The sequence below is a fragment of the Somniosus microcephalus genome, chromosome 16 (genome assembly GCF_052327205.1).
Source record: "Somniosus microcephalus isolate GS21.2 chromosome 16, FLI_Smic_1.0, whole genome shotgun sequence".
Taxonomy (NCBI): Eukaryota; Metazoa; Chordata; class Chondrichthyes; order Squaliformes; family Somniosidae; genus Somniosus; species Somniosus microcephalus.
This window is the reverse complement of record NC_141002.1, coordinates 17,083,594-17,111,472: the sequence shown is the minus strand read 5'-3', so window position 1 is coordinate 17,111,472 and position 27,879 is coordinate 17,083,594. Positions and strand designations below refer to the sequence as shown.

At 51.3% G+C, this 27,879-nt stretch overlaps 1 protein-coding gene across 7 annotated transcripts in view; it reads right to left on the bottom strand.

The window, feature by feature from the left end:
- hipk2 (homeodomain interacting protein kinase 2) overlaps positions 1–27,879 on the bottom strand; it is a 295,692-nt gene that overhangs the window by 59,815 nt on the left and 207,998 nt on the right. For all 7 annotated transcript variants that reach the window (XM_086008608.1, XM_086008610.1, XM_086008609.1 and 4 more), the window contains 2 exons: positions 17,851–17,974; positions 1,671–1,790 (listed from right to left, as the gene is read on the bottom strand). In XM_086008608.1, the coding sequence (XP_085864734.1) occupies positions 1,671–1,790; positions 17,851–17,974 (244 nt within the window). The remainder of the gene's footprint in view (positions 1–1,670; positions 1,791–17,850; positions 17,975–27,879) is intronic.

The following is a 27,879-nucleotide window of genomic DNA, read 5'->3' as shown; positions in this document are numbered from 1 at the left end:
CCTGATCTGGGCTGACCAAGCTTATCTTCGCCCAGGCAACAGTTGGTGTGGTACAATTGGCCTGGATGGGTGGGGATAGTGATTGCTCCTGATCACTATCGCATGGACCTTGCTGGGAAGTGCATGCATATGGACAATGGGCGAGGACATTTTAGGCTCGGTATATATAGTACCACCCTCACTGTCAAGTAGGCCAGGCAGCACTCACCATCTAGGGTCACACAAGAACTACCACCTGGGCAAGGTGCCCAGGGCCAGCTAGCACCCATGGGACCACAGCCTAGCGGGAGTTAGTGCTCTCAGGAGGGGTAGGGGGTGGGTGGAGGAAGATCGGTGCATCAGAATGTGGCATGAGAAGGCAGCTTGAAGGCTGAAGTCAGAAGGGGGAAGAGGGAGGTGGGGGGAGGGGGATGGATAAGGATAGTCAACAGAACTCACTATAGATTCCAGCTGAATCAGTGGTGACAGTTGAATGCGTACCACATAAAGAATGCAATGGTTTCACTCAGTGCCATGGTGTGACCTTGGACCACAACTCAGACAGTATGGGCAGGATTTTCATTGTGCCATGGAGTCGGGATTGGAGGCATGCGGGGAGTTAAAATCCCGAAATCGGGGGTCCCGACACCATCCCGCACCCAACCCACCTCCATGCCAGTTTCAAAGGAGGCGGGAACCCACCCCGCACTGGAACCCGCCTACCTGAGGCAGGAAGGGATTAGTGCCAATTAACTGCCTGTTAACAGGTAGTTAACAGGTAGTTTTTTAGCCTAATCCCTATTTTGAAGGTTGAAGTGTGGGATTTCTGATGGCTCCAAACCAGCCAAGTTAGAGGAGTCGGGCCGTTGGGTTGAAGGGCTTGGAGGGGTCGCGATGTCGGTGTTCAGGTGAGTGATGTGTGCTTGAGTGCAAAGGTAAGTGTGTTTGGTGTGTCTAAAGTGATTAAAGAAGTGTAAATTACTTTTTCTTACCTTTACAGCCTTCCTTCCTTTAGGTCCCGGGAGTCCCTCATCTCACCGGCACAGAAAGCAGAATGGCTGTGAACTGTCAAAAGTGACAGCCTGCAGCTTTCTGTGCAGGAGAGATTTCTAACTGAGTGTGGAGAAGGACTCAGGTTAGAAGTAAGACTGTCAGTGTTTGACAGCTTCAAACAGCTGTGAAACACTAATATTTCATCTGTCAAAATCTCTTGACAGATGAAATTTCAGTCTGTGACGTCACCTGTTGCCGGGTGGCCCTTAGTTGGCCTGCTGAGCCCGCTGGGTGGGCTCAACAAGGTCAATCAAGTTAAAATCACGTGGATTGGCCGCATCGCGATGGAGGCGGGACTACAACCCCGAAAGTTGTAGTCCCGCCTCCAACCCGACTCCTCAATGAAAATCCAGCCCTGAGTCTCTTCTCTCAGCATTGCCCCCAGCACCAAGAGACGGGCGGGCAATTATACACAGGGAGGGAGGGATAGAAAACCAGAGTGAGAGACTCATCCAAATGCTGTTTGTGCTGTGCAGCCAACCGAGGAGGGACTCTGTCATGTTAAGTGTGCGCGGTACAGCGAGCTGCAACTGAGGGGAAAGGGGTGCAATAGTGATCATAAATGGAAAAAAATGACAAAAGAAACCACACATGTAGGTCCTCCTCACCCACTATAAAAGTGAAAGAGAAAAAATCACCTTAAGCCTCCATAGTGGATACGATGAATCTGGATCTCTGTTGAAGAACCGTGTTGTCTTTGTCCCTGCGCTTAACAAATACTCCGCCGGCAACCCTTGTGTTTGTGAAATGTAACGGATCTGAGAGCGAAAGAGAAAATAAAGCAGTGAGATAGACACCCGTTATGGTTCACCCCCTCATGTGTCCACTATAGAATTCGCACAAACTCTTCTTGCCTCAAGTTTGTACCCTCCGCTCTGGATGACAGGTCCAGGCCTCCGAATTACCAGTCCAATAACATAACCACCACACTACCGTGCCCAGCTGATGAATAATATGTCAGACTGGTTTACCTGAGCAAAGAATAGATTGCTTTTGAGGAGCAGAAGAATGCAATAAACTTAGAGTGTAGAAAAATACATTTTTATTTCTAATTTTAGAACTTTTTTTGTGAATACTTTCTATTTGAGGCGCCCCTGTGTTAACCCCACCAACTCCCAGGTCAGGTCTATCACAGCCAGATACAGAGTAAAACTGAAAAAACAAAATGCTGCAGATGCTGGAAATCTGAAATAAAAGCATTAACCCTACCTTCCTCTCTCCACGTGTGCTGTCAGAGCTGCTGAGTCTTTCCAGCATGTTCTGCATTTAATGCAGAGTAAAGCTCCCCCTGTTCCTCTCCAACAACGTGCCTCTGTCCCACCCTCAGAACGGGCCTCTTACTGCACTAATGTGTCATTTTACCTTTCCCTTCACACCAGACCTACCTCTGGCCTGTCTGAGCGAGTCTGCCAATTTAGAAACATACGGCACAGAAGGAGGCCATTCGGCCCATCCTGCCTGTGCCAGCTCTTTAAAAGAGCTCTCCAATTAGTCCCACTCCACCTGCTCTTTCCCCATAACCTTGAACATTTTTCCTTTTCAAGTATATAGCCAATGCCCTTGGATATATACTTAGTGCCAAATTAGAGGAGTTTTGAGCCTTGGGCCCAGGTCCAGTAGCAACTGGACCAAGAATGGCCAAGAACATCTCACACAGCAAGCACCCTTGTAGCCAAGAACTAGATACTTAATTGTAAAAATTGTTTCATATTATTGTGTTTGACTGAACAGGCCCCACAGAAATTGAAGGCAAGCACAGGCCTTGAGAAACGAGTATCCACCAAACTAGATGGGTACAGAAATGGAGCAGAATAAGCCAGTATCGAGCCGGCAATACACCAAGAACGCTGAGCTTTATTCACCAACAAAGCAGCACATTTCCTGAAACTGCAGTTTGTGTCTCCACCACAATAAGTGCTCATTGGGCAAGGCCTTCGAATCAAGTAAATTGCCGGTATTGGGATGCAAAGAGAAGAGGAAAAAGAAGATCATCTCGGCTTTGCAGCCAAGACCTCAATGTTCAAGTTTCTCCTGGCCCCCAGTAACAGGTCTTTGGCTGCGCCCGACATCGGTCATCGCAGTGAGGTGATCTCAGAGGTCAGCCGGTACTTCGTAGTAAAGAGGTCTGGCGATAAAAAAACAAACCACAAAACGACCCAAAGCAGTTCCCAAAAGGGATGAATGGCCCTACACCCACGACCCATGTCAGCTCAGCAACAAAGAACAACTTAAGACACTGGCCTCCTCACCAACAGGCAACCAGCTTGGCGAAGTGACTTTACATTTAGCATCTCGCCATCTGCACTAGGCGCGACGTTAGCTCTTTCTGATGAATGTCCTCGTGTGCGCACGTAGAGTTGGCTCCGGGGCATTCGGAGAGTCTGCTGCTCAGTCAGTCATTTGTTTGACCCTCTGCTGTTTCCAAATTGTCCTTCAGCAGAGGAGGCAGACATTATTTCCGTCGGTTTTTAGCAGCAGTCATTTGTGGTTTGTAGTACGGACACAGAGGTTTATTCCCCGAGATTCTCAGAGGTCTAACTGTTGACTCTGCATTGAGCCAGTGTGCCCACATCAAACCTGACTGAAATGGACGGGCAGCGCCTCCTCCTTGGGTAGTTTCGGTGCCGTTTCCAGCTTGCAGCTTACTCTGAGTGCCACAGTGCCAGGTATCTAATCAGTACCAATGATGTGCGCTGTTAAAGAGATGATACACACTCGACAGGAGTTGAAGACAGTTCTGTGGCCACAAGAAAACGGTCCAATTGCAAGTCGCAGGAACACAACTAAAGTCCAATTGGCTGGAATTTCCCCCTAAAAAAAAAACGGGTGGGGTTGGAGCGTGGGGACAGTTAAATTGTTAAAAATGGGATTCCTGACCTGATCCCGCCTACAACCCGCCCACTTCCGATTTTGCTGGAGGTGGGACGGGGGGCGGGCAACCAACCCGCTCCCAGGGGGCGGTACCATCATTTAAATATTGTAATGAGGCTGGAAGCCTCTTTTTCCCCGTCCATTTTGAATTTAACTGCCTGTTGACGGGTTTCACACAATTCATGAAACCCGGCAGTTAAAGAGATGTGGGGACTGCTTTATACCTACCTCCAGGATCCAGGTCCCCGACCATACCCACCCCCTGCGATCGGAGACCCCCCGCCCCCCGATCGTCTTCTCAGGCCTCCCCCCCAACAATGATGAGGCCAGCCACGATCTTCCGGCCCCCCTGCCAATCCTCCGCCGCCACCCCCCCCCACCCGATCCCTGGCCGACCCCCCAACCTGAGATCCCTGATCCCTCCTCCCCACGATCCACAATACCCACCCCTCGCAATTCCCGCTTGCCTGCCGATCCCCGACTTCCCCGACCCCTGCCAATCCTGCAACCACCCCCCCCCGCCGATCCTCTCTCCCCTCCCGCCGATTGCCGACCCCCCTCCTGCAATCCCTCCCTCTGACCGACCCCTCGCAACTGAGGCCTACCCGCCCGCAGCCAGCCAGCCTCTCAAGCTGGCTGGTTGCGGGCGGGAAACTGAGGCCTTGCATTCAAATTAGGCCCTGCCGGTAAAGTCGACATGGCCTGAGGGAAACCCGGCCTTCCCGAAGAAAATTCCAGCCATACAATCCCTTCACCTCTCCCTCAGCGACTGGTCTACAATGGCTCAGGTCTTGCCGATTCAGTGTGGTTCTGGCACCAATCGCTGACATAACAATGTGAGTGGGCGGGGCTAATCCTATTTTTGTCAGCTGTGGCTTAGTGGGTGGCACAAAACTAGTGAGTTGTGAGGAGGATGCAAAGAGGCTTCAAGACGATTTAGACAAGTTGAGTGAGTGGGCAAATACATGGCAGATGCTGTATAATGTGGATAAATGTGAAGTTATCCACTTCGGTAGGAAAAACAGAAAGGTAGAGTATTATTTAAATGGTGATAGATTGGGAAATGTTGATGTACAGAGGGACTTGGGTGTCCTTATACACCAGTCACTGAAAGCAAACATGCAGGTGCAGCAAGCAGTTAGGAAGGCAAATGGTCTGTTGGCCTTAATTACAAGAGGATTTGAGTACAGGAGCAAGGATGTCTTATTACAGTTATACAGGGCCTTGGTGAGACCACACCTGGAGTACTGTGTGCAGTTTTGGTTGCCTTACCTAAGAAAGGATATACTTGCCATAGAGGGAGTGCAGCGAAGGTTCACCAGACTGATTCCTGGGATGGCAGGACTGTCGTATGAGGAGAGATTGGGTCGACTAGGCCTGTATTCACTAGAGTTTAGAAGAATGAGAGGGGATCTCATTGAAACGTATAAAATTCTGACAGGGTTAGACAGACTGGATGCAGGGAGGATGTTTCCCCTGGTTGGGGGATCTAGAACGAGGGGTCACAGTCTCAGGATACGGGGTAGGACATTTAGGACTGAGATGAGGAGAAATTTCTTCACTCAGAGGGTGGTGAACCTGTGGAATTCTCTACCATAGAAGGCTGTGGAGGCCAAGTCACTGAATATATTTAAGAAGGAGATAGATAGATTTCTAGACACAAAAGGTATCAAGGGGTATGGGGAGAGAGCGGGAATATGGTATTGAGATAGAGGATCAGCCATGATCATATTGAATGGCGGAGCAGGTTCAAAGGGCCGAATGGCCGACTCCTGCTCCTATTTTTCTATGTTCTATGGCAGACAGAAAGCAAAGAGTTGGAATAAACGGGTCTTTTTCCGAGTGGCAGGCAGTGACTAGTGGGGTACCGCAGGGATCGGTCCTTGGACCCCAGCTATTCACAATATATATTAATGATCTAGACAAGGGAACTAGATGTAATATCTCCAAATTTGCAGACGACACAAAGCTGGGTGGGCGTGTGTGCTGTGAGGAGGGTGCCGAGAAACTCCAGGATGATTTGGACAGGTTGGGTGATTGGGCAAAAGCATGGCAGATGCAATATAATGTGGATAAATGTGAGGTTACCCACTTTGGTGGCAAAAACAGGAAGGCAGATTATTATCTGAATGGCAATAGATTGGGAGAAGGGGAAGTGCAACGAGACCTGGGTGTCCTTGTGCACCAGTCGCTGAAGGTAAGCATGCAGGTGCAGCAGGCGGTTAAGAAGGCAAATGGTATGTTGGCCTTTGAAGCGAGAGGGTTTGAGTACAGGAACAAGGATGTCTTGCTGCAGTTGTACAGGGCCTTGGTGAGACCACATCTTGAGTATTGTGTGCTGTTTTGGTCGCCTTATCTGAGGAAGGATGTTCTTGCCATGGAAGGAGTTCAGCGAAGATTCACCAGACTGATACCTGGGATGGCAGGAATGACGTATGAGGAGAGATTGGGACGATTGGGCTTGTACTCGCTGGCGTTTAGAAGAATGAGAGGGGATCTCATTGAAACTTATAAAATTCTGACAGGACTGGACAGACTAGATGCAGGAAGGATGTTCCCGATGGTCGGGGAGTCCAGAACCAGGGGGTCACAGTCTAAGGATAAGGGGTAGGCCATTTAGGACAGAAATGAGGAGGAATTTCTTCACCCAGAGAGTGGTGAACCTGTGGAATTCTCTACCACAGAAGGCAGTAGAGGCCAATTCATTAAATATATTCAAGAAGGAGTTGGATATATTTCTTAAGGCTAAAGGGATCAAGGGGTATGGGGAGAAAGCAGGGACCGGGTACTGAATTTGGATGATCAGCCATGATCGCATTGAATCGCAGGCTCGAGGGGCTGAATGGCCTACTCCTGCTCCTATCTTCTATGTTTCTATGTTTTCTTGCCTCTGAGTCAGAAGGTTGTTGGTTCAAGTCCTATTCCAGAGACTTGAGCATAAAAATCTAGGCTGACACTCCAGTGCAGTACTGAGGGAGTGCTGCGCTGTCAGAAGTACCGTCTGTCAGATGAGGCGTTAAACCGAGGCCCCGTCTGCTCTCTCAGTTGGCCACTGTTTCAAAGAAGAGCGGGGGAGTTATCCCCGGTGTCCTGGGCAATATTTATCCCTCAATCAACATCACTAAAAAACAGATTATCTGGTCATTATCACATTGCTGTTTGTGGGACCTTGCTGTGTGCAAATTGGCTGCTGCATTTCCCACATTACAACAAGTGACTACACTTCAAAAGTATTTCATTGTCTGTAAAGCACTTTGGGAAGTCCTGAGGTTGTAAAAGGCACTATATAAATGCAAATCTTTCTTTCTTTGTTATAAAAAAAACTTTATATGCGTTTTATTTCCCGGTTTTCTCCCCTCTTCCCCTAGGGTTGCTGGTATACCGTTCTACCAGTGCCATCAGTTTACTCCAACTTGATTTCCAATGAACTGTAGGCCTGAAGAGCTTCAAGAGTGCCATGGGCATACTGAGCTGCAGAGAGTGCCTTCAACTGAACCTCAGGCGTGGTAACAACTGGGTGAAGGCACCGTCATTGACATGGCACATAACCACACAAGCCAGCTGGTGCTAAATTCAATCCTTGTTCTGTGCTGATCCGAATTCTGGCCTCTTGCACATCCCCAATTTTCATTTGGCATAGTGGCTTGAGTTAGTGAGGAGAAAATGAGCAATGGTTTCTAATACTGATCCCTATCCACTGACCCCTGCTTGGAATGGACATGTTTAGACACTGGTGTATTCCACATCCCCCCAATTCCATCGCACCACCATAGGCAGCCATGCCTTCAGCTGTTTAGGCCCCAAGTTCTGAAATTCCCTCCCGAATCCCTTCCGCTTCTCTCTCCTCCTTTAAGATGCTCTTTAAAACCTACTTCTTTGACCAAACATTAGGTCACCTGTCCTACTAATGTTTTTTTATGTGGCTTGGTGTCAAATGTTGTCTGGTGACGCTCCTGTGAAGTGCCTTGGGACCTTTTACCTCAGTGACCTCAGTGCTCCCTGGATTAAGGAGGGGAAAATCAGCCGGGGTTCCTGCTCCTGACCAATATCAAAAGTTGTAGATGTTAGATCAGGACAGGATTGCCCTCCATGTTTGAATAGCTTGGCACCATTGTCCGTCTAGGCTCAGACATGATGGACAGCCACTTCTTCTAATTACCAGCAGCGTTGGAACTGCTCTCTGGCAATGGCTTAACCCTGGAGAACAGGCGAGAAGAAAAATTAAGAGAAAAATAAATAAAAGCCAGCTCCCCAAGAACTGAGCTGGTTAAGGCAGTTGAGTAAGTGACCCATACAAGCAAGGCCCCAGGTTCAATCTCCAGCCTGTACGGAGTTAGCTGTTCACAGTCAGGGTGCTGCAATTTACATTAGCGCTGCTGGGCCTAGGGAAGGGAAAATCAGCCAGGGTTCCTGCTCCTCATCGCTACCTAGCGACCCCTGCTGTGTGTGTACATCAGGTGAGGATGGCTTTGAGGTTAGGGGATGCCCAGGTTCAATTGCTAGTCCGTGCTGAGGTAGCTGATCTCGGCCAGGCTGGGGTGGGATTGTCATGCCTGATCTCGGCCAGGCTGGGGTGGGATTGTCACGCTACAACGGGTCTTTGTTCTCCTGGGTTAGGCAGAAATAAAAAAAATCAGTTCCAATCCTGATCATTGTCCATTAGAATATGCGTGGCAGGTGAGGAGATGAGCAGCCTGTCAATCCTGGGCTCACACAGGCAGAATGGGAGAGGGTCCAGACAGCAACCAGTGTCCCTGGTGACCTGACAAAGAGTCAATGCCTCCAAGAAACTAGGGGAGAAATCTTATACCAGAGAACAAAATCACAGGCACAAAATATTGCTGAGGGATTGTAGCCCTTCACTTCTATTTATTTGCTGATTTCACAATGCTTTTTCGAGTGCAGTCAGGATTACTCCCTCCCCTGACCGTCACACACAGTGAAGTAATGCTGTTTGCTGACTGTCACAGTCACTCCCTTAAGTTCCCAGCTGCCTGGCATGAACTTGGGCAGCAAGGCACTTTTATACCGATTGGTGGGGCAGGCAGATTGCAGTGTTGAGGCTCCGTGATACTTCTCAACCCCATGAAGAGAAATGGGAGGGCGGGGGGGGGGGGGCGGGGTCGGAGGGCGGGGTGTCTCCTCCAGGATCCCAGGAGAAGCCGTCAGGGGGAGGCAGCAACAAAATGGGGAGAGGTCAGGAGTCTCCGCCTGCTTTCACAGAGCCCTGACGTCAACACTACAGTCTTCAATCACCAATCCCCCTGGTCAGCCTTCCTCAGGGACAACACAACACAACACACACACACAAACACAGTGCAATAATTAATGTGGTTTTATTTCCACACAGCGCCTGGGGCTTTGTGGTTCTTTTGATTACATTACCAATGCAAATTCAGGTTTGATCCCTTCTCGGGGAGCTGGGAATACATCCGTGAAACTGGCTTCTTTTGCTAAATGAAATAAGTCTTGTGTTTCTGTCAGAGACATAAGCTTGCATTATAAACTGTCACTGATGTACTGTAGACAATGAATCAAATCAAATGCATTTAGGGACCCAGGAATTTTTAGGGAGAGAATAAGCTGCTAGGCCCAACAAGACCGCCCCTTTTTGACAGATGAACCAATAACATAACACCTCAAACTTAGCTAAATATCCCAAGGTACTTCAGCACGGAGGGAGGAGATAGGAAATGAAGCAGGAATTGGGAGACGCTGAGGTGTTGATTAAAGCTGAGGTCAAACAGGTAAAGCAAGAAAGAACTTGCATTTCTATCGCGTCTTTCACGACCTCAAGACGTCCCAAAGAGCTTTACAGCCAATGAAGTACTTTTTTAAGTGCAGACAAATGTGACAGCCAATTGCCGCATAGCAAGGTCCCACAAACAGCACTGAGATAAGTGACCAGTTAATCTGCTTAAGCGATGTTGGTTGAGAGATAAATGTTGACCAGGGCACCAGGAGAAACTTCCCTAGTCATCAAATTCAGGAAGCACCTCTTTCTACAGAATGTGATCAACAGCTGGGATGGGATGCCAGGCAGGGTGGTTGAGGCCTGGACACTCAGCTCATTTCAAGAGCAGTGAGATGGTGTCATGAGACAGTAGGGTCGGTACCATGGGTGGGTGCGAATCAAATGCACCGATGGGCCATCGGAACCGATCGAGTGACTTGGTATGAAATGATTGGGTTTCCTCTGTAACTTTTATATTAACAGGCAAGTAGAATTCTGAGCAGCAAATTACTACTACAAGGGAGGGCGTGGTTATTTAATTTTTGAACAGTTGATAGAATAGTGGCAATTGAAATAGTTAAATTCCAATTTCCTCTCCTGTGATCTCACCCTTCAAAGCAAACTCACTCTACCGTCTACACACCTGCCCCACCATCTCCCCACCCCCCCACCGTCTCACCACCCCCCCCACCGTCTCACCACCCCCCCCACCGTCTCACCACCCCCCCCCACCGGCTCCCCGCCCCCCACCGTCTCCCCACCGCCCCACCGGCTCCCCACCCGTCTCCCCAACCGTCCCATCGTCTCCCCACCCCCACCCTCTCCACACCCCCACCGTCTCCCCTCCCCCACCTTCTCCACACCCCCCACCATCTCCTCTCTCCACACCCCCACCCCACCGTCTCCCCCCCACCGTCTCACCCACCACCCCACCGTCTCCCCCCCACTGTCTCCACCCCCACCGTCTCTCCACCCCCCCACGATCTCCCCACCCCTGCACCATCTCCCCACCCCCCCCACTGTCTCCCCACCCGCCCACCGATCTCCCCACCTCCCCACGATCTCCCCACACCCCCACCGATCTCCCCACCCCCCCACGATCTCCCCACACCCCCACCGATCTCCCCACCCCCCCACGATCTCCCCACCCCCCCACCGTCTCCCCATCCACCCCACTGTCTCCCCACCCCCCCACCGATCTCCCCACCCCCCCACCGTCTCCCCACCCACCCCACTGTCTCCCCACCCGCCACCGATCTCCCCACCCCCCACCGATCTCCCGACCCCCCACCGATCTCCCCACCCCCCACCGATCTCCCCACCCCCCACCGATCTCCCCACCCCCCACCGATCTCCCCACCACCCCCACCGTCTCCCCACCTACCCCACTGTCTCCCCACTCACCCCAGCGTCTCCCCATACCCCCACCGCCTCCCCACCCCCCCACTGTCTCCCCACCCCCCCACCGATCTCCCCACCCCCCAACGATCTCCCCACCCCTGCACCATCTCCCCACCCCCCCACCATCTCCCCACAAACCCCACCCATCTCCCCACCCCTGCACCGTCTCCCCACCCCCCCACCGTCTCCCCACCCACCCCACCGTCTCCCCACACCCCCCACCCATCTCCCCACACACCCATCCCCATCTCCCCACACACCCCACCCATCTCCCCACCCCCACACCGTCTCCCCACACACCCCACCCATCTCCCCACCCCACCGTCTCCCCACACCCCCCCCACCCATCTCCCCACACCCCCCACCCATCTCCCCACCCCACCGTCTCCCCACACCCCCCCCACCCATCTCCCCACACACCCCACCCATCTCCCCACCCCCACACCGTCTCCCCACACACCCCACCCATCTCCCCACCCCACCGTCTCCCCACACCCCCCCCACCCATCTCCCCACACACCCCACCCATCTCCCCACCCCACCGTCTCCCCACACCCCCCCCACCCATCTCCCCACACACCCCACCCATCTCCCCACACACCCATCCCATCTCCCCACACACCCCACCCATCTCCCCACACACCCCACCCATCTCCCCACACACCCCACCCATCTCCCCACCCCACCGTCTCCCCACACCCCCCCCACCCATCTCCCCACACACCCCACCCATCTCCCCACCCCACCGTCTCCCCACACCCCCCCCACCCATCTCCCCACACACCCCACCCATCTCCCCACACACCCATCCCATCTCCCCACACACCCCACCCATCTCCCCACACACCCCACCCATCTCCCCACACACCCCACCCATCTCCCCACACACCCCACCCATCTCCCCACCCCCACACCGTCTCCCCACACACCCCACCCATCTCCCCACCCCCACACCGTCTCCCCACACACCCCACCCACCTCCCCACACACCCCACCCATCTCCCCACCCCCACAGCGTCTCCCCACACTGCCACCATCTGCCGATTACATCATCTCTTGGTTTCCCACAGGAGACCAGGGCCTCGGCCTGAGCCGTCTGTCCAGGCTGTTGTTTTAAGAAGTACTTCCTGCCATCTGTCCTGAACTTGTATCTGCTCCCTCTTGTCCTCTGCCCTGGCCCATTAAGAGAATGGCCTTTTTAAAAAAAGAATCTGTAACTCCTAAATGTCAAGAAAACAAAATTAAAGTTCACCTTAAAACGGAGATGCCATCAGGCCTGAAGTAACTCTGGGTTCGGGGGAGGAGAGGGGAAGATGATGGGGGGAGAGGGGAAGATGATGGGGGGAGAGGGGAAGATGATGGGGGGAGAGGGGAAGATGATGGAGGAGGAGAAGGGAAGATGATGGGGGGAGAGGGGAAGATGATGGGGGGAGAGGGGAAGATGATGGGGGAGGAGAGGGGAAGATGATGGGGGAGGAGAGGGGAAGATGATGGGGGAGAGGGGGAGATGATGGGGGGGAGAGGGGAAGATGATGGGGGAGAGGGGGAGATGATGGGGGAGGAGAGGGGAAGATGATGGGGGAGAGGGGAAGATGATGGGGGGAGAGGGGTAGATGATGGGGGGAGAGGGGAAGATGATGGGGGGAGAGGGGAAGATGATGGGGAGGAGAGGGGAAGATGATGGGGGAGAGGGGAAGATGATGGGGGGAGAGGGGAAGATGATGGGGGGAGAGGGGAAGATGATGGGGGGAGAGGGGAAGATGATGGGGGAGAGGGGAAGATGATGGGGGGGAGAGGGGAAGATGATGGGGGAGAGGGGGAGATGATGGGGGAGGAGAGGGGAAGATGATGGGGGGAGAGGGGAAGATGATGGGGGGAGAGGGGAAGATGATGGGGGGAGAGGGGAAGATGATGGGGAGGAGAGGGGAAGATGATGGGGGGAGAGGGGAAGATGATGGGGGGAGAGGGGAAGATGATGGGGGGAGAGGGGAAGATGATGGGGGAGAGGGGAAGATGATGGGGGGAGAGGGGAAGATGATGGGGGGGAGAAGGGAAGATGATGGGGAGGAGAGGGGAAGATGATGGGGGGAGAGGGGAAGATGATGGGGGAGAGGGGAAGATGATGGGGAGAGGGGAAGATGATGGGGGGAGAGGGGAAGATGATGGGGGAGAGGGGAAGATGATGGGGAGGAGAGGGGAAGATGATGGGGGAGAGGGGAAGATGATGGGGGGGAGAAGGGAAGATGATGGGGAGGAGAGAGGAAGATGATGGGGGGAGAGGGGAAGATGATGGGGGGAGAGGGGAAGATGATGGGGGAGAGGGGAAGATGATGGGAGGAGAGGGGAAGATGATGGGAGGAGAGGGGAAGATGATGGGGGGAGAGGGGAAGATGATGGGGGGGAGAAGGGAAGATGATGGGGAGGAGAGAGGAAGATGATGGGGAGGAGAGGGGTAGATGATGGGGGAGAGGGGAAGATGATGGGGGGAGAGGGGAAGATGATGGGGAGGAGAGGGGAAGATGATGGGGGAGAGGGGAAGATGATGGGGGGAGAGGGGAAGATGATGGGGGAGAGGGGAAGATGATGGGGGGAGAGGGGAAGATGATGGGGGAGAGGGGAAGATGATGGGGAGGAGAGGGGAAGATGATGGGGGAGAGGGGAAGATGATGGGGGGAGAGGGGAAGATGATGGGGGAGAGGGGAAGATGATGGGGGGAGAGGGGAAGATGATGGGGGAGAGGGGAAGATGATGGGGGGGGAGAGGGGAAGATGATGGGGGAGAGGGGGAGATGATGGAGGAGAGGGGAAGATGATGGGGGAGAGGGGAAGATGATGGGGGGGGAGAGGGGAAGATGATGGGGGAGAGGGGAAGATGATGGGGGAGAGGGGAAGATGATGGGGGGAGAGGGGAAGATGATGGGGGAGAGGGGAAGATGATGGGGGGAGAGGGGAAGATGATGGGGGGAGAGGGGAAGATGATGAGGAGGAGAGGGGAAGATGATGGGGGGGGAGAGGGGAAGATGATGGGGGAGAGGGGAAGATGATGGGGGAGAGGGAAGATGATGGGGGGAGAGGGGAAGATGATGGGGGAGAGGGGAAGATGATGGGGGGAGAGGGGAAGATGATGGGGGGAGAGGGGAAGATGATGGGGGAGAGGGGAAGATGATGGGGAGGAGAGGGGAAGATGATGGGGGAGAGGGGAAGATGATGGGGGAGAGGGGAAGATGATGGGGGGAGAGGGGAAGATGATGGGGGGAGAGGGGAAGATGATGGGGGAGAGGGGAAGATGATGGGGAGGAGAGGGGAAGATGATGGGGGAGAGGGGAAGATGATGGGGGAGAGGGGAAGATGATTGCGGGAGAGAGGGGAAGATGATGGGGAGAGGGGAAGATGATGGGGGGAGAGGGGAAGATGATGGGGGGAGAGGGGAAGATGATGGGGAGGAGAGGGGAAGATGATGGGGGAGAGGGGAAGATGATGGGGGGGAGAGGGGAAGATGATGGGGGGAGAGGGGAAGATGATGGGGGAGAGGGGAAGATGATGGGGGAGAGGGGAAGATGATGGGGGAGAGGGGAAGATGATGGGAGAGGGGAAGATGATGGGGGAGAGGGGAAGATGATGGGGAGGAGAGGGGAAGATGATGGGGGGAGAGGGGAAGATGATGGGGGGGAGAGGGGAAGATGATGGGGGGGAGAGGGGAAGATGATGGGGGGAGAGGGGAAGATGATGGGGAGGAGAGGGGAAGATGATGGGGGGAGAGGGGAAGATGATGGGGGGGAGAGGGGAAGATGATGGGGGGAGAGGGGAAGATGATGGGGGGAGAGGGGAAGATGATGGGGGGAGAGGGGAAGATGATGGGGGGAGAGGGGAAGATGATGGGGGAGAGGGGAAGATGATGGGGAGGAGAGGGGGAAGGTGATGGGGGGGAAAGGGGAAGATGATGGGGGAGAGGGGAAGATGATGGGGGGAGAGGGGAAGATGATGGGGGAGAGGGGGAAGATGATGGGGGGAGAGGGGAAGATGATGGGGGGGAAAGGGGAAGATGATGGGGGGAGAGGGGAAGATGATGGGGGGAGAGGGGAAGATGATGGGGAGGAGAGGGGAAGATGATGGGGGAGAGGGGAAGATGATGGGGGAGGGAGAGGGGAAGATGATGGGGGGGGAGAGGAAGATGATGGGGGAGAGGGGAAGATGATGGGGGAGAGGGGAAGATGATGGGGGGAGAGGGGAAGATGATGGGGGAGAGGGGAAGATGATGGGGGGAGAGGGGAAGATGATGGGGGGGAAAGGGGAAGATGATGGGGGGGAGAGGGGAAGATGATGGGGGGGAGAGGGGAAGATGATGGGGAGGAGAGGGGAAGATGATGGGGAGGAGAGGGGAAGATGATGGGGGGAGAGGGGAAGATGATGGGGGGGAGAGGGGAAGATGATGGGGGGAGAGGGGAAGATGATGGGGGAGAGGGGAAGATGATGGGGGGAGAGGGGAAGATGATGGGGAGGAGAGGGGAAGATGATGGGGGGAGGAGAGGGGAAGATGATGGAGGAGAGGGGAAGATGATGGGGGGAGAGGGGAAGATGATGGGGGGAGAGGGGAAGATGATGGGGAGGAGAGGGGAAGACGATGGGGGGGAGAGGGGAAGATGATGGGGGGAGAGGGGAAGATGATGGGGGGGAGAGGGGAAGATGATGGGGAGGAGAGGGGAAGATGATGGGGGGAGGAGAGGGGAAGATGATGGAGGAGAGGGGAAGATGATGGGGGAGGGAGAGGGGAAGATGATGGGGGGAGAGGGGAAGATGATGGGGGAGAGGGGAAGATGATGGGGGGAGGAGAGGGGAAGATGATGGGGGGAGAGGGGAAGATGATGGGGGGAGGAGAGGGAAAGATGATGGGGGGAGAGGGGAAGATGATGGGGGGAGAGGGGAAGATGATGGGGGGAGAGGGGAAGATGATGGGGAGGAGAGGGGAAGATGATGGGGAGGAGAGGGGAAGATGATGGGGGAGGAGAGGGGAAGATGATGGGGAGCAGAGGGGAAGATGATGGGGGGGAGAGGGGAAGATGATGGGGGGAGAGGGGAAGATGATGGGGAGGAGAGGGGAAGATGATGGGGGGAGAGGGGAAGATGATGGGGGGAGAGGGGAAGATGATGGGGGGAGAGGGGAAGATGATAGGGGGAGCAGAGGGGAAGTGTTCGTGCAGGCATTTAACAGCAAAAACCAGTGTCTAACGAAAGGTGCCTGACCTACATGTCTGCCGAAAGCCTACATTATCAAGAATTCAGACGTTGTCATCTTTCAACCTGCAGATCGGGTAAAACTTGAATCAGTGCAGGATGGGTGTCAGAAGCGCAGTTTTCTACAGAACTGAGAAATCCGTAGAAATAATCTGGTTGAGAATCCCGTGCTAACTGCTGCTTTTCTCGGTGGGGCTGTTTAATGGTGGCAAATCCTGGGACGTGGCCAGATTTGTTGGCGGGGATTGGTTCGGGCGAAGACTGTTGAACAAGCTTAAAAGATCACGGATATTCGGGCGTAATGTAGTTATGGACACAACTCACTTATGCTAAAAATTCCGTAATCTGTTGCACTATTTGACTTGATTCCGCCTAGATTGGGCTGTTATCTGGGGGGAATTCATGTGCAAACTCCAGGTTCGCGTGGAAATGGTACGTACAATACCTGCAAAGTGCAAGTCTGGCATTATTACATTTAGATCCTTCACCAGAGCCAAACTGGTACATACAATGCCTAACCTTGTACACACAGATATAGTACAATAGCTGTACATGCAGTACATAAAATTGAGGTGACTAGATGCATTTAAGGGGAAGCTAGATAAACACATGGGAGAGAAAGGATTGGAAGGATATGCTGATCGGGTTAGATGAAGAGGGATGGGAGGAGGCTGGTGTGGAGCATAAATACTGCATGGACCATTGGGGCCGAATGGCCTATTTCTGTGCTCTACTATCTATGTAACAAGGGACACTCAAATGGTATAGTGGCTGAAGTACATGTGGGAGCCCCATACCTTCAACTATGCACTGATGCTTGAGTTGAATGATGACGGAGATTTTTTCTACAGAGGAACAAGGGGTTCTGGTGCTCTTTGCTCACCCTTTCAATCTCTGTCCTCCATTCCATTTACCGTTTTCCATCCTTTTTCAGTCAATTTTCTCTGCATTTACTGCCAACGCGTTGGGTGTCTTTCGGTTTGCTGCTCCCCAGAAAGACTTGCATTTCTATAGCGCCTTTCACGACTTCAGGAAGTCCCAAACCGCTTTACAGCCAATGAAGTACTTTTGAAGTGTAGTCACTGTTGTAATGTTGTAGCAGCCAATTTGCACACAGCAAGCTCCCACAAACAGCAATGAGATGACCAGATCACTTGTGTTTTAGTGATTTTGGTTCGGGGACACCGGGAGAACTCCCGTGCTCTTCTTCGAAATAGTGTCATGGGATCTTTAATGTACGCCTGAGAGGGCAGACGGAGTCTCGGTTTAATGTCTCATTCGAAAGATGGCACCTCCGACAATGCAGCAACTCCCTTAGTACTGTGTTGAAATGTCAGACTAGACTTTGTGCTCAAATCTTTGGAGCGGGACTCGAACCCACAACCTCTGACTCAGAGGTGTGAGTGCCGCCAACTAAGCCATGGCTGAGAAGCATTGGAAACGTGAGATCACAACCAATGGAGACAAGACACCAAGTGGGAAAGGCCCCAGCCAAAGAGAGAAGAGGCCAACATCACTCAACATCTAGCAATCAGCCCAGATGTGATATTGGGCCTGAGATTCAATCCAGTTGAAACATACCTGATCATACTCTGAAGCCCCTGGATACAACGGCCACCCCAAGAATAGCTCTGCAATGACACATCCCAGCGACCACATGTCGATAGCCTCGCAAAACAGCAACCCCAGGATAATCTCTGGCGCTCTACAGGGAGAGAAAAATGAGTTAAGAGTTAGTGACACAAAGGTTCTTTCCTTTACTCCCCCCCCCTCTCCCGAGTGGGGTACGGTTCTGCTGGCATCGGCAGCTCTTCAGTACCTCACATCATCCCTCTGCAAATTCAGATAATGAGTGCCGCCAGGCAATTGGGCAGCAGAGGGCATCACAGTCAAGTTCCATCCTCTTCTTGCCCCACATGCACAATACCACAAATACTTTCCTTGCCAGCAGCAAGCTGGGCAGAGATCAAAGCGACTCGAAATGCATATAACTCAACAGGCCAACGCAAAACAAATAAAGATTTACAAAAAGGGAAAACACAGCTGAACAAATAAGAGAAAAACCAGTGATAGATAGATAGGTGACATTAATCCTGCACCAGAACTGTGTCTACACTCCAAAGGTACTTCATTGGCTGAAAGCGCTTTGGGACCTGCTGAGGTTGTGAAAGGCGCTCTATAAATGCAAGTCTTCTCTCTTTAGATAGAGATATATCTTCTATATATATAATAAAGGAATCGATCTGTCTGTCTATCTGTCTGTCCTCTGTCTGTCCTTCTGTCTCTGTCCTCACGTGTGCGTCTGTCCGGCTATGCGCTCGAAAGTTATAGAGCGTACCTACGCGCGCGTTACCTCCGAAGAAAGCTTACGCTTCCGGGACGCTTGTAAGCGTATTTACTTTTCGGTCGGACGAAAATTGTTCGCGCCTTATGCAAAAAACCTTCAAAATTAAACTCATTATCTGCTAGCATTGATTGACTGACGTCAAGGTTCGACCAATCCTGTGCCGTCACGATTGACCAATCCTACAGTACTGTCCCCTGATGGTTGGCCAATCGGTGTGTGTGTGTGTGGGCGGGACTAATCGTTTTCATCTCAGGGATCTGGCAGCCATTGTTTCATTGCCATTACTTCAGCTTCCAGCTCAAACTACTCTATCCAGCTTTGAAAAAGTTAGTATCTCTTTTAAAAATAACATAAGATTTACCAAAAACGTTTTATAAGTACTTTCACTTTCATCTTTCAAGGTATTAAAAGGTAGAAATGTTGCCCGGCAGCAGATTCACAGAGGGACAGACAGACAGGGCCTGAAAGCCTGGTACTCGATTTAAAATGTTGCCCGGCAGCAGATTCACAGAGGGACACAGAGAGACCCCAAAGCCTGGCACTCGATTTAAACCGCCCGGCCCAAAATAGCCCTGGCAAAGCCGGGCTCCCCCCAGCTAGTATATAGATAAATAGATGTAGATGTCAGAAAGAAAAAAAGACTTGCATTTCTACAATGCCTTTCGTGACCACCGGACGTCCCAAAGCTCTTTACAGCCACTTTTTGGAGTGTAGTCACTGTTGTAATATAGGAAACACGGCAGCCAATTTGCGCACAGCAAGCTCCCACACACAGCAATGTGATAATGACCAGATAATCTGTTTTTAGTGATATTGGTTGAGGGACAACTATCTATGTATATAGATATAAGTGGATAGACAGGTAGAGATTTATAGACAGCTAAATATAGATCTGTGGTTTCGTGTGAACTGTTCAAGTTGGAGTTGTATTTCTGAGTGATCCAGGTCAGAAGTTTGAGTCACAGTCCCAAGAACTCCAATGCAGCCTGGGGCCTTTTAACATTTCTGTGAATTTGATAAACAATCAGCATTCCTACAACATGATTGCGTTTATTGTTACGCGCAGACCTGATGTGCTGCCGGTGATTAGAAGGTTGCTTATATCTTTCCCCTCCCCCGCCCTCTTCTATTTCCCAGAAACTGTTTCCATAACACCATTCAGTGACAGCTACCAAAGGGGAATTAAACTGGGTAAACTGTAGGCCTGATCCATGACTGCTCTGATCCAAACACGAAATGTCAACTGGCCAAATCATTTCCTGCTCACCCTTATTACACGGAATCCATGATCCGGTCATAACCTTAAAGTTGCATAATTCTGACGTGTTCCTGATTAATCGCGTGACTGCGGGTTACACAGTGAGCCTCCAGCTAAAAGGATCAGGTTCCTGCAATAAAGGCTTTAATTTCTAGTTGCCTTCAGCTCGAGTTATTAAATAGTGTGGCTGAGGTACAGGTATTATAATCTGTTAATAAAATGAAAATTACAAGCCGATGACACAGTTGGAAAGGCAGTGAGTAACATCGCTACAGAGAGTTAAAGGCCCTAGATTTGAACCCCGGTTTGTCGGGAGTCTGATCTCAGCCAGGGTAGCTGTTAGAGCATCACACAATCAACCTCGATTCCTCTGGGTTAGGGAGGGGGAAATCAGCTAGCTCCCCATGCCTGTTGACGAGGAGGAGAGGGCGGAGGAAAAACTTGTGTACCAATTTGGTGAGGAGGATAAAATCATCGAATGGAATAGTACAGCACAGAAGGAGGCCATTCGGCCCATCGAGTCTGCGCCGGCTCTTTCGAGCGGCTGAGGAAAGGCTTGCCGAGAAATTGCGGCTCGACAGGAGCAAGACTTTATTTGTTCCTTTCCGTTTTTGATCAGTAGTTTTTAATCTCTAATCCCTACAAACTGGGGATCAAATCCAGAGCCTTCAAGTCTCTGGGTGGTGAGCAGGATGAGGTTGGCTCTGGGACAACTCGCCTGGCGACACTCACCGTCTAGACATACGAATAATGGCCACTTGGGCAGTACTCCACCAAGAGCCTGCACCTTCAGGGCAGGGAGAAACTTGGTCCTAGTTTCCTGAAACCCAGATCTGATCGTCCAATGTCCTTAGTTGAACAAGTTGGGGGGAGGTTACTCTTGACCCAAGGCGTAGAATGGTGGGAGTGTGAGGTTGGATGAATATTCTGGAGTTTTGATCTATTACCTTTGTGGATCAGATACTATTTATGCACAAGTTTCCCTCAGGGGATTAAATGGGCCAGGTTCATTTCATGATTGGCTAGACGTTACATGGTCTGTTCAAGGAACGGGCCAGATGGCAGAATAGACGTTTCTTATTTTGTTAAGCCAATGTTCCAGCACAGTGCACTCCACTCATAGCAAGCTCACTGGTGTAGATCGAATCCGTCCTGTTAACCCAATGTCTCCAGAAGTGAACAGATCATTTGTAGTAGATTAATGGTGTTAGAATATATCCTGAAAGGGATTAAAGCATTGAACAGAACAGTACCAAAAATCTCATGAGGGTTCAACCACCCTGACTCTAACATCTCCCCAGACTCAGCCTTCCCCCTCAGCCTCGCCCAATCCTGCCATCATCCCAGCCATGCCCAATTCCAACATCTCCCCAGAGCCCAACATCCCCCCACCCATCCCACCCCCCCAGTCACCCCTGACCCTGTTCCCTCCCCGGACACCCCATCTACAATTTAACTGGAGCAGACCGCAAATTGCCTCACCATTTATTGCAGCAAGAACTGCCAAAATGAGCCTCATGTCAGATCACATCTCATGCCTGGGTCCTCTGGTTAAAGAAGCAATCCTGGATCAGAAATACTGATCCAAAATGGAAAGGAACAAACCCCGCTCTGACCCAGCCGCCATTTCTCTGCTCAACCTGTCCTTGTGCCACCCAGCTTTATACACGACAAACCTGCCCCTATCCTCCTCACCAAATGGCCACACCAAACATTTTGATAATGTTTGGTCTCATTACATGTACCCCATTCTCCATACCAAAGATGTCCACCATAAGTGGACTGTATTGTAACAGCAGGAAGGCATCTGGGACCAATTTGCATCTGCTTGCTGTTTTCTCCATGAACACAGGTGCACGAGCTCGTGGTGCTGTAACTACATTGTCCATCAGTCGCCAACACTTCAAGTCATCGCAACACCAAACTGAATAAAGCGGTGTCACTGCAAAGGGGCTCTATGGAATTTGGTCGCCCACTTGAGCTTAGTCTGCACCATCCAAATAGACTGAGAACCACTTTGACTGGCAAATAGAAAAACGCTCCATTGAAAAATTCAGCGTAAAATCTCCAGTGTAACTGGAGCATCAGAACGGGGTGACCCATTAGACCTGCCAACGTCCAGGGTAAATGTCCATCCAGGCTGTTGGATCTAAGTCTCCTTTCTCTGCTAGCTATGTGAAATGAGGTTGGAACATCTTCAACCCAGATGCCACAGGCAGAAGTCCACGTCATAAAGCTGTCCCTAATTTGGTACAAATTTACACCAAACCCATTACAGGCAGACTAGCCTTTATCCGAAAACCTCGGGACCAGCCATGTTTCGGTTTTCGGAAAATTTCGGATTTCGGAAGGTATTTAATAAGACTGGGAAATTTGTCGGGGGTGGGTCGGCGGGGGTCAGGGTCGGCGGGGGGGGTCGGCAGGGGTCCGCGGGGGGTCGGGGTCGTCGGGGGTCGGCAGGGGTCGGGGTCGGCGGGGGTCCGCGGGGGGGTCGGCGGAGGTCCGCGGGGGGGTCGGCGGGGGGGTCGGCGGGAGTCGGGGTCGGCAGGGGTCCGCGGGGGGGGTCGGCGGGGGAGTCGGCGGGAGTCGGGGTCAGCGGGGGGGGTCGGCGGGGGGGTCGGCGGGGGGTCCGCGGGGGGTCGTCGGCGGGGGTCGGGGTCGTGCGCCACTCTGGTGATGTCGTGCGCACGACTTACGCTGAACGAAAAAACCTTCGGTTTTTAGAGGGTTTCGGTTTTCGGAAGTTCGGATAAAAAGTAGTCTACCTGTACATAGAATTTTACAGCACAGAACCATTCAGTCCAACTCGTCTGTGCCAGTGTTTATGCTCCACACGAGCCTCCTACCACCTCACTTCATCTCACCCTATCAATATATTCCTTTATTCCTTTCTCCCTCATGTTCTTATCTAGCTTCCCCTTAAATGCATCAAAATGTTGGTGTGGGACTGACTAGTAACCTAGAGGTTGTGAGTTCACCATTAAGAGCCCTTGTTGTATAGGTGGGACCAGCCACCTGTCACGAGAACCTGAGCCTGTCATTAGGTCCAACCAGTTATTTGAGTGCGGGTTCTTTCCCAATACAGGGAAGTCAAGTCTGTGGTCATCAGTTTGAAGTGGATCCCTCACAAGCTTGAATAGAATTATAGAATCCTACAGCACAGAAGGAGGCCATTCAGCCCATTGTGCCTGTGCCGGCTCTTTGAAAGTGTCCAGTTAGTCCCCTGCGCTTTCCCCATAGCCCTGACTAACAAAATAAAATGCTATAAAAATGTCAATGACATTAAACAGAACAAATTCCATATATGCTACATGGGATGTGTACAAACCCAACAGACACTGCTGAAAATTGAGCTTAAAATTGGAGAGAGAAAAAAAGAACAGATTTGGATTAAAAATAAAATGTTGGAATTCTGAGAAAGAACAGAAAATGGAGGAAATATGGAGCAGGTTCCTGCAACAGCTGAAGGAGACAGGTCAGGTTCAAGTTGTGGGGGTGGGGGGTGGTGTCCCTGGTTAGGAAGAGGAAGGTCAGGATAAGGAGACCAGCATAGCACCCGTGAGCCTTGGAATAAGTTGTCCTGTAGCTCCTGCTCCTGAAATATTCCCCCTGTAACCACTGCCTGGCTTCAAGCAGGAATCTACACAAATGAACCTGGAATTACAGAAGCTTTTCCAAGTAATCTCCTCAATGATACCTCCTTTGGGAACACTGTGAAATTACCGAGAAACCATTCCAGTTTGTAAAAATGCCTTGTTTAAATCGCTTAAGGGTAGCGCACAGCAGCTCAACCTGAGAAAATGAAAACTGTTAAATTCATTTACATTTTAAATGGTAATAAGGACACAGTTTGTAGGTCTGGTCTAATGAAAGTTTCCATTTGAAGCGTTAATTCCAGGTTAAGTGAAAGGATAACCCAGCAGCCATTTAAAAAATCAAGAAAGAACAAAACAGGCCGAGGTCTGGTTAATGCAGCCTGATTGATATTTGATGGCTTCCCACAAAGGTCAAATTTGATTTTGTTTTTAAAATGTGTTCATCGTGGTGCCTGAGATTGGATAACTTTTTTTTGTTCTGATATCCGGTGTCCGAAACGAGCATTCCCCCATCAGGTACAGCAGGAGTTAGATACACCAGGGAGCTCCCACTATCCATCCCCAGCAAGTTTCCACAGAGCTCATTGAGAAGTTTTACATTTCCTGGTGTCCTTGAGTAAGATTACCAAATGACAAGAGGCAATTTCCCATGACTAGTTTTCAATATGCAAGGTTAGGTTAAGAGTACAAAATGTCAGTTGTTGGGTCTGGTGGTGTCTTAACTGTCCTCTTGTGGAGTTGCCTGGCAATCCTTCACACCAATGTTCCTGTACAGGAGCTTGGTCCACGGTGGAACGGTCAGGATGGAATTCTAATTCTCACCAAGTCCCGCTGACCTACATTGGCTCTCAGTCCGACAACGCCTCGATTTAAAAATTCTCATCCTTGTTTTCAAATCCCTCCATTTCCTCTCCCCTCCCTATCTCTGTAATCTCCTCCAGCCCCACAACCAACGTTCCTTTTAAGCCGCTCTGCAGATCCCGCGCAGCCGGTGAACCAGCTTTTAAATAGAAAAATCGCGCATACGCGGAATTTTGAATGGCCCACACAGCCCATTAAAGGGGCCACGCAGACCAGAACAAAGTTAGAGGGAACATTGCCTACAACCCGCCGAGATCTCTGCGTTCCTCCAATTCTGGCCTCTTATCCATCCCCCCCTCCATTGGCGGCCGTGCCTTCAGCTGTCTAGGCCCTAAGCTCTGTAATTCCCTCCCTAAACCTCTCTGCTCCTTGAAGATGCTCCTGAAAATCACTCTCTTTGGCTAACGGTGTCAAATTGTTTTTGATAATGCCCCTGTGAAATGCCCTGGGACGTTTTACTATGTTAAAGGCGCTATATAAATGCCTTATAAATGCTATAGAAGCATCTGGGAAGGCGCCAAACACCTCGAGTCTCTTCGCCGGGAGCAAGCGGAAGCCAAGCGCAAACAGCGGAAGGAGCGCACGTCAACCCAAGCACCTCACCCACCCGCCCCTTCAACCACCGTCTGCCCCATCTGTGACAGAGACTGTAGGTCCCACATTGGACTCATCAGTCACCTGAGAACTCATTTTTAGTGTGGAAGCAAGTCATCCTCGGTTCCGAGATATTGCCTAAGAAGAGAAGAATAAATGCAAGTTGTTGCTGTATAATGACGGACGGGGTGTGGGGGGGGGGTGGTCTCACAGTCTTCAGAACGATACAATCAGGAAGATGCTGGGGGGCTGGGGAGGGGGAAACATGCAAAAGTGGTGGCTTTGGACTGGACAGAAGTGGCATCCTCCAGATTAGCAGTGGCCATGGGATGGGCAAGATTGTATTGGTGATCCTGCGAGGGTAGAGTTAGGATGGCACTGGGGAATAGAGAAATAGCACTGGAGAGGATCAGACTGGCAGCCTTCGGGAATTACAAGGCAAGCGCAGAGATAAGATTCAATTGGAGAGATCACCACCAAGAACTATTGTCTGCTCCTGACAGGATCAACTGTTGCTCTAACTGAAGTTCTGCCTTTGAGCATTTAACATTGTTGGTTTATCACAGTTTGAAAGTGCTGTGTAAAGGTCTGTCCCTCCAATTGTTTTTTGTGCTGATGGTGCTCACCAGCAAGCCGGTTGATATCTGCAATGGAAACGCAACCTGCAATCCCCTGATGGCTCCGTGAGTTGATATAAAGCTGCTGAGCCACACAGACCATGCAGAGCCAGGTCTGGTCTGTGCTGAGCTAGCTGACCTCGGGAGTTGGCGTACTACAATTAGCCTTAAACCCTGCCTGCCCTATTCCTCCAGGGTTGGGAGTGGAGGGGATAAAATTCAGCCTGGGTTCACTGTCCTGATTACTAGTGTTCTGGACCAATATTTATCCCTAACATTAGTAAAATGCAGATTATCTGGTCATTATCACATTGCTGTTTGTGGAGTCTTGCTGTGAACAAATTGGCTGCCGCGTTTCCTACATTACAACAGTGACTACACTTGAAAAGTACTTCATTGGCTGGAAAGCGCTTTGGGGTTTCCAGAGGTCGGGAGAGGCGCTGTTTAGATAGAAGTTTGCCTTTTTTTCTTTGGGTCTCTAAATGTCTGTGATATAGCCCTGCAATAATGGACACTTCCTGACCCACTGCAGCCCTGAAAAGACAACTGGTGTATTTTGAAGGCAGCTCTCCAAAAAGAATCTTAAGCTCAGGGCTCATTTCTCTTGCACTCGATTAACCAGACAACGTCCCATCGACTCTCTATCAGCTGCGGTCACTGTCAATACCTCGCAGAGAAAGCGGGGTTGGTAAAAGAAAGAACTGCATTTATATTGCGCCTTTCACGACCACCGGACGCCCCAAAGCGCTTTACAGCCAATGAAGAACTTTTTGAAGTGTGGTCACGGTTGTAATGTAGGAAACGCGTCAGCCAATTTGCGCACAGCAAGCTCCCACAAACAGCAATGTGATAATGACCAGATCATCTGCTTTTTTGTTGTGTTGATTGAGGAATAAATATTGTCCAGGACACCAGGGGGGATAACTCCCCTGCTCTTCTTCGAAACAGTGCTATGGGATCTTTCACGTCCACCTGAGAGGGCAGACGGTTTAACATCTCATCCGTAAGGGGAACCCGTGCCCTCTCGAGGACAGTAACACAGACGCAGTGCGTGCCCACAAGAACGAGGGGGGTTAATTTGGAGCTGAGTGGGGTGTGCCATCCAGGCTGGGGCCTGCTGGGTATCGGCGGGCTCTCTAAGTGTTGATTTTCAAGCACGTTCGGGGAATTGTTGTTCTTCACTGGATGTCATTCTGTAGATAAGTGGCCTGTTTTTGAACTGCCTGCGTTAAAGGAAGTAGGAAGGGGGAGGGGAGGGAAGGGTGGTCATTGTCTCTCTGTTTGTCTACATGACTGCATTAGCGGAGGAAAAGCAAATCCACATGACAAAAGAAAATACAATGTAGTCGCTGAAGGATGCTGCCAATGTACTGGGAGATTCGGCACGGCACAGTCACATGGCTGGCATGAGAGAGGTGGGGAGGGCTGCAGACTGTGATGTTTTTAAGAGTAGAATTAATCAGGACTCTTCAAGTGCCCCAGACCAAGGATTTATGGATAACACTGAGCGGCTGACAGAGCCGAGAAGGGGAGGCGAGAAAGGGTAGGCCGAAAGTTGCTTCAAACACAGTCGCGTCATTCGAAAGCTACGAGAGTCCACTTGAAACGTTAAAGGAGCAGTCCTCTGAATGCGCGATGAACAACCTTGGATTTCGAGAACGTCTTCATCACACACACTCAAGGCGTGGCGAAGGCCTTGACAATCCATGAACTAGGAACTCTGCTGATCTCAGTCTGGGCCGTGGCTGGCAGCGTAACAGTTAACCTCAGTGCCCTGGGTGCGAGAGGGGGAAATAAAAATCAACCGCTCCCGATTGCTATCCAGATATCCCTGCTGGAAAGTGTGTGCATGCGCGTGTGAACGTGTCGGTTGAATAATCTCATGACATTCATAGCCTAGGCTCGCTGTGGGGAATGGGCCACTTAAGCAAAGATCCAGAGGAGTGCGGAGCATCTTCGGAACAATCATTTTCACAAGAGCAAGGGAGACAACTGGGGGCAGGGAGGGAGCAAAAGGTGCAATCATTACCAACAGTTTTTAAACTGATCTTTAAATGAAGGGCCTTTGCTGTTCTGCCCCTCACTCTCACCCCGTTTAAAATCTCACAGCTGCTTTCAGTTCCAGCTTTTCCGGAGGCACTGTCCAGTTTGTTAATCACCTTTAAGTCAAAAGCTGTGAGAAGTTTAAACCAGCCAATATCTCACACAAAGTACTTCAGTGTTTGGCTAAAAAAAAGGTGTTTAAAAAAAAAGAAAATAATAACATTGGCTGAATTTGAAGGAAATTCTGGAAGGCCTCAAGAAGTATGTTTTCAGAGCGGGAGCTTGCTGCAACCT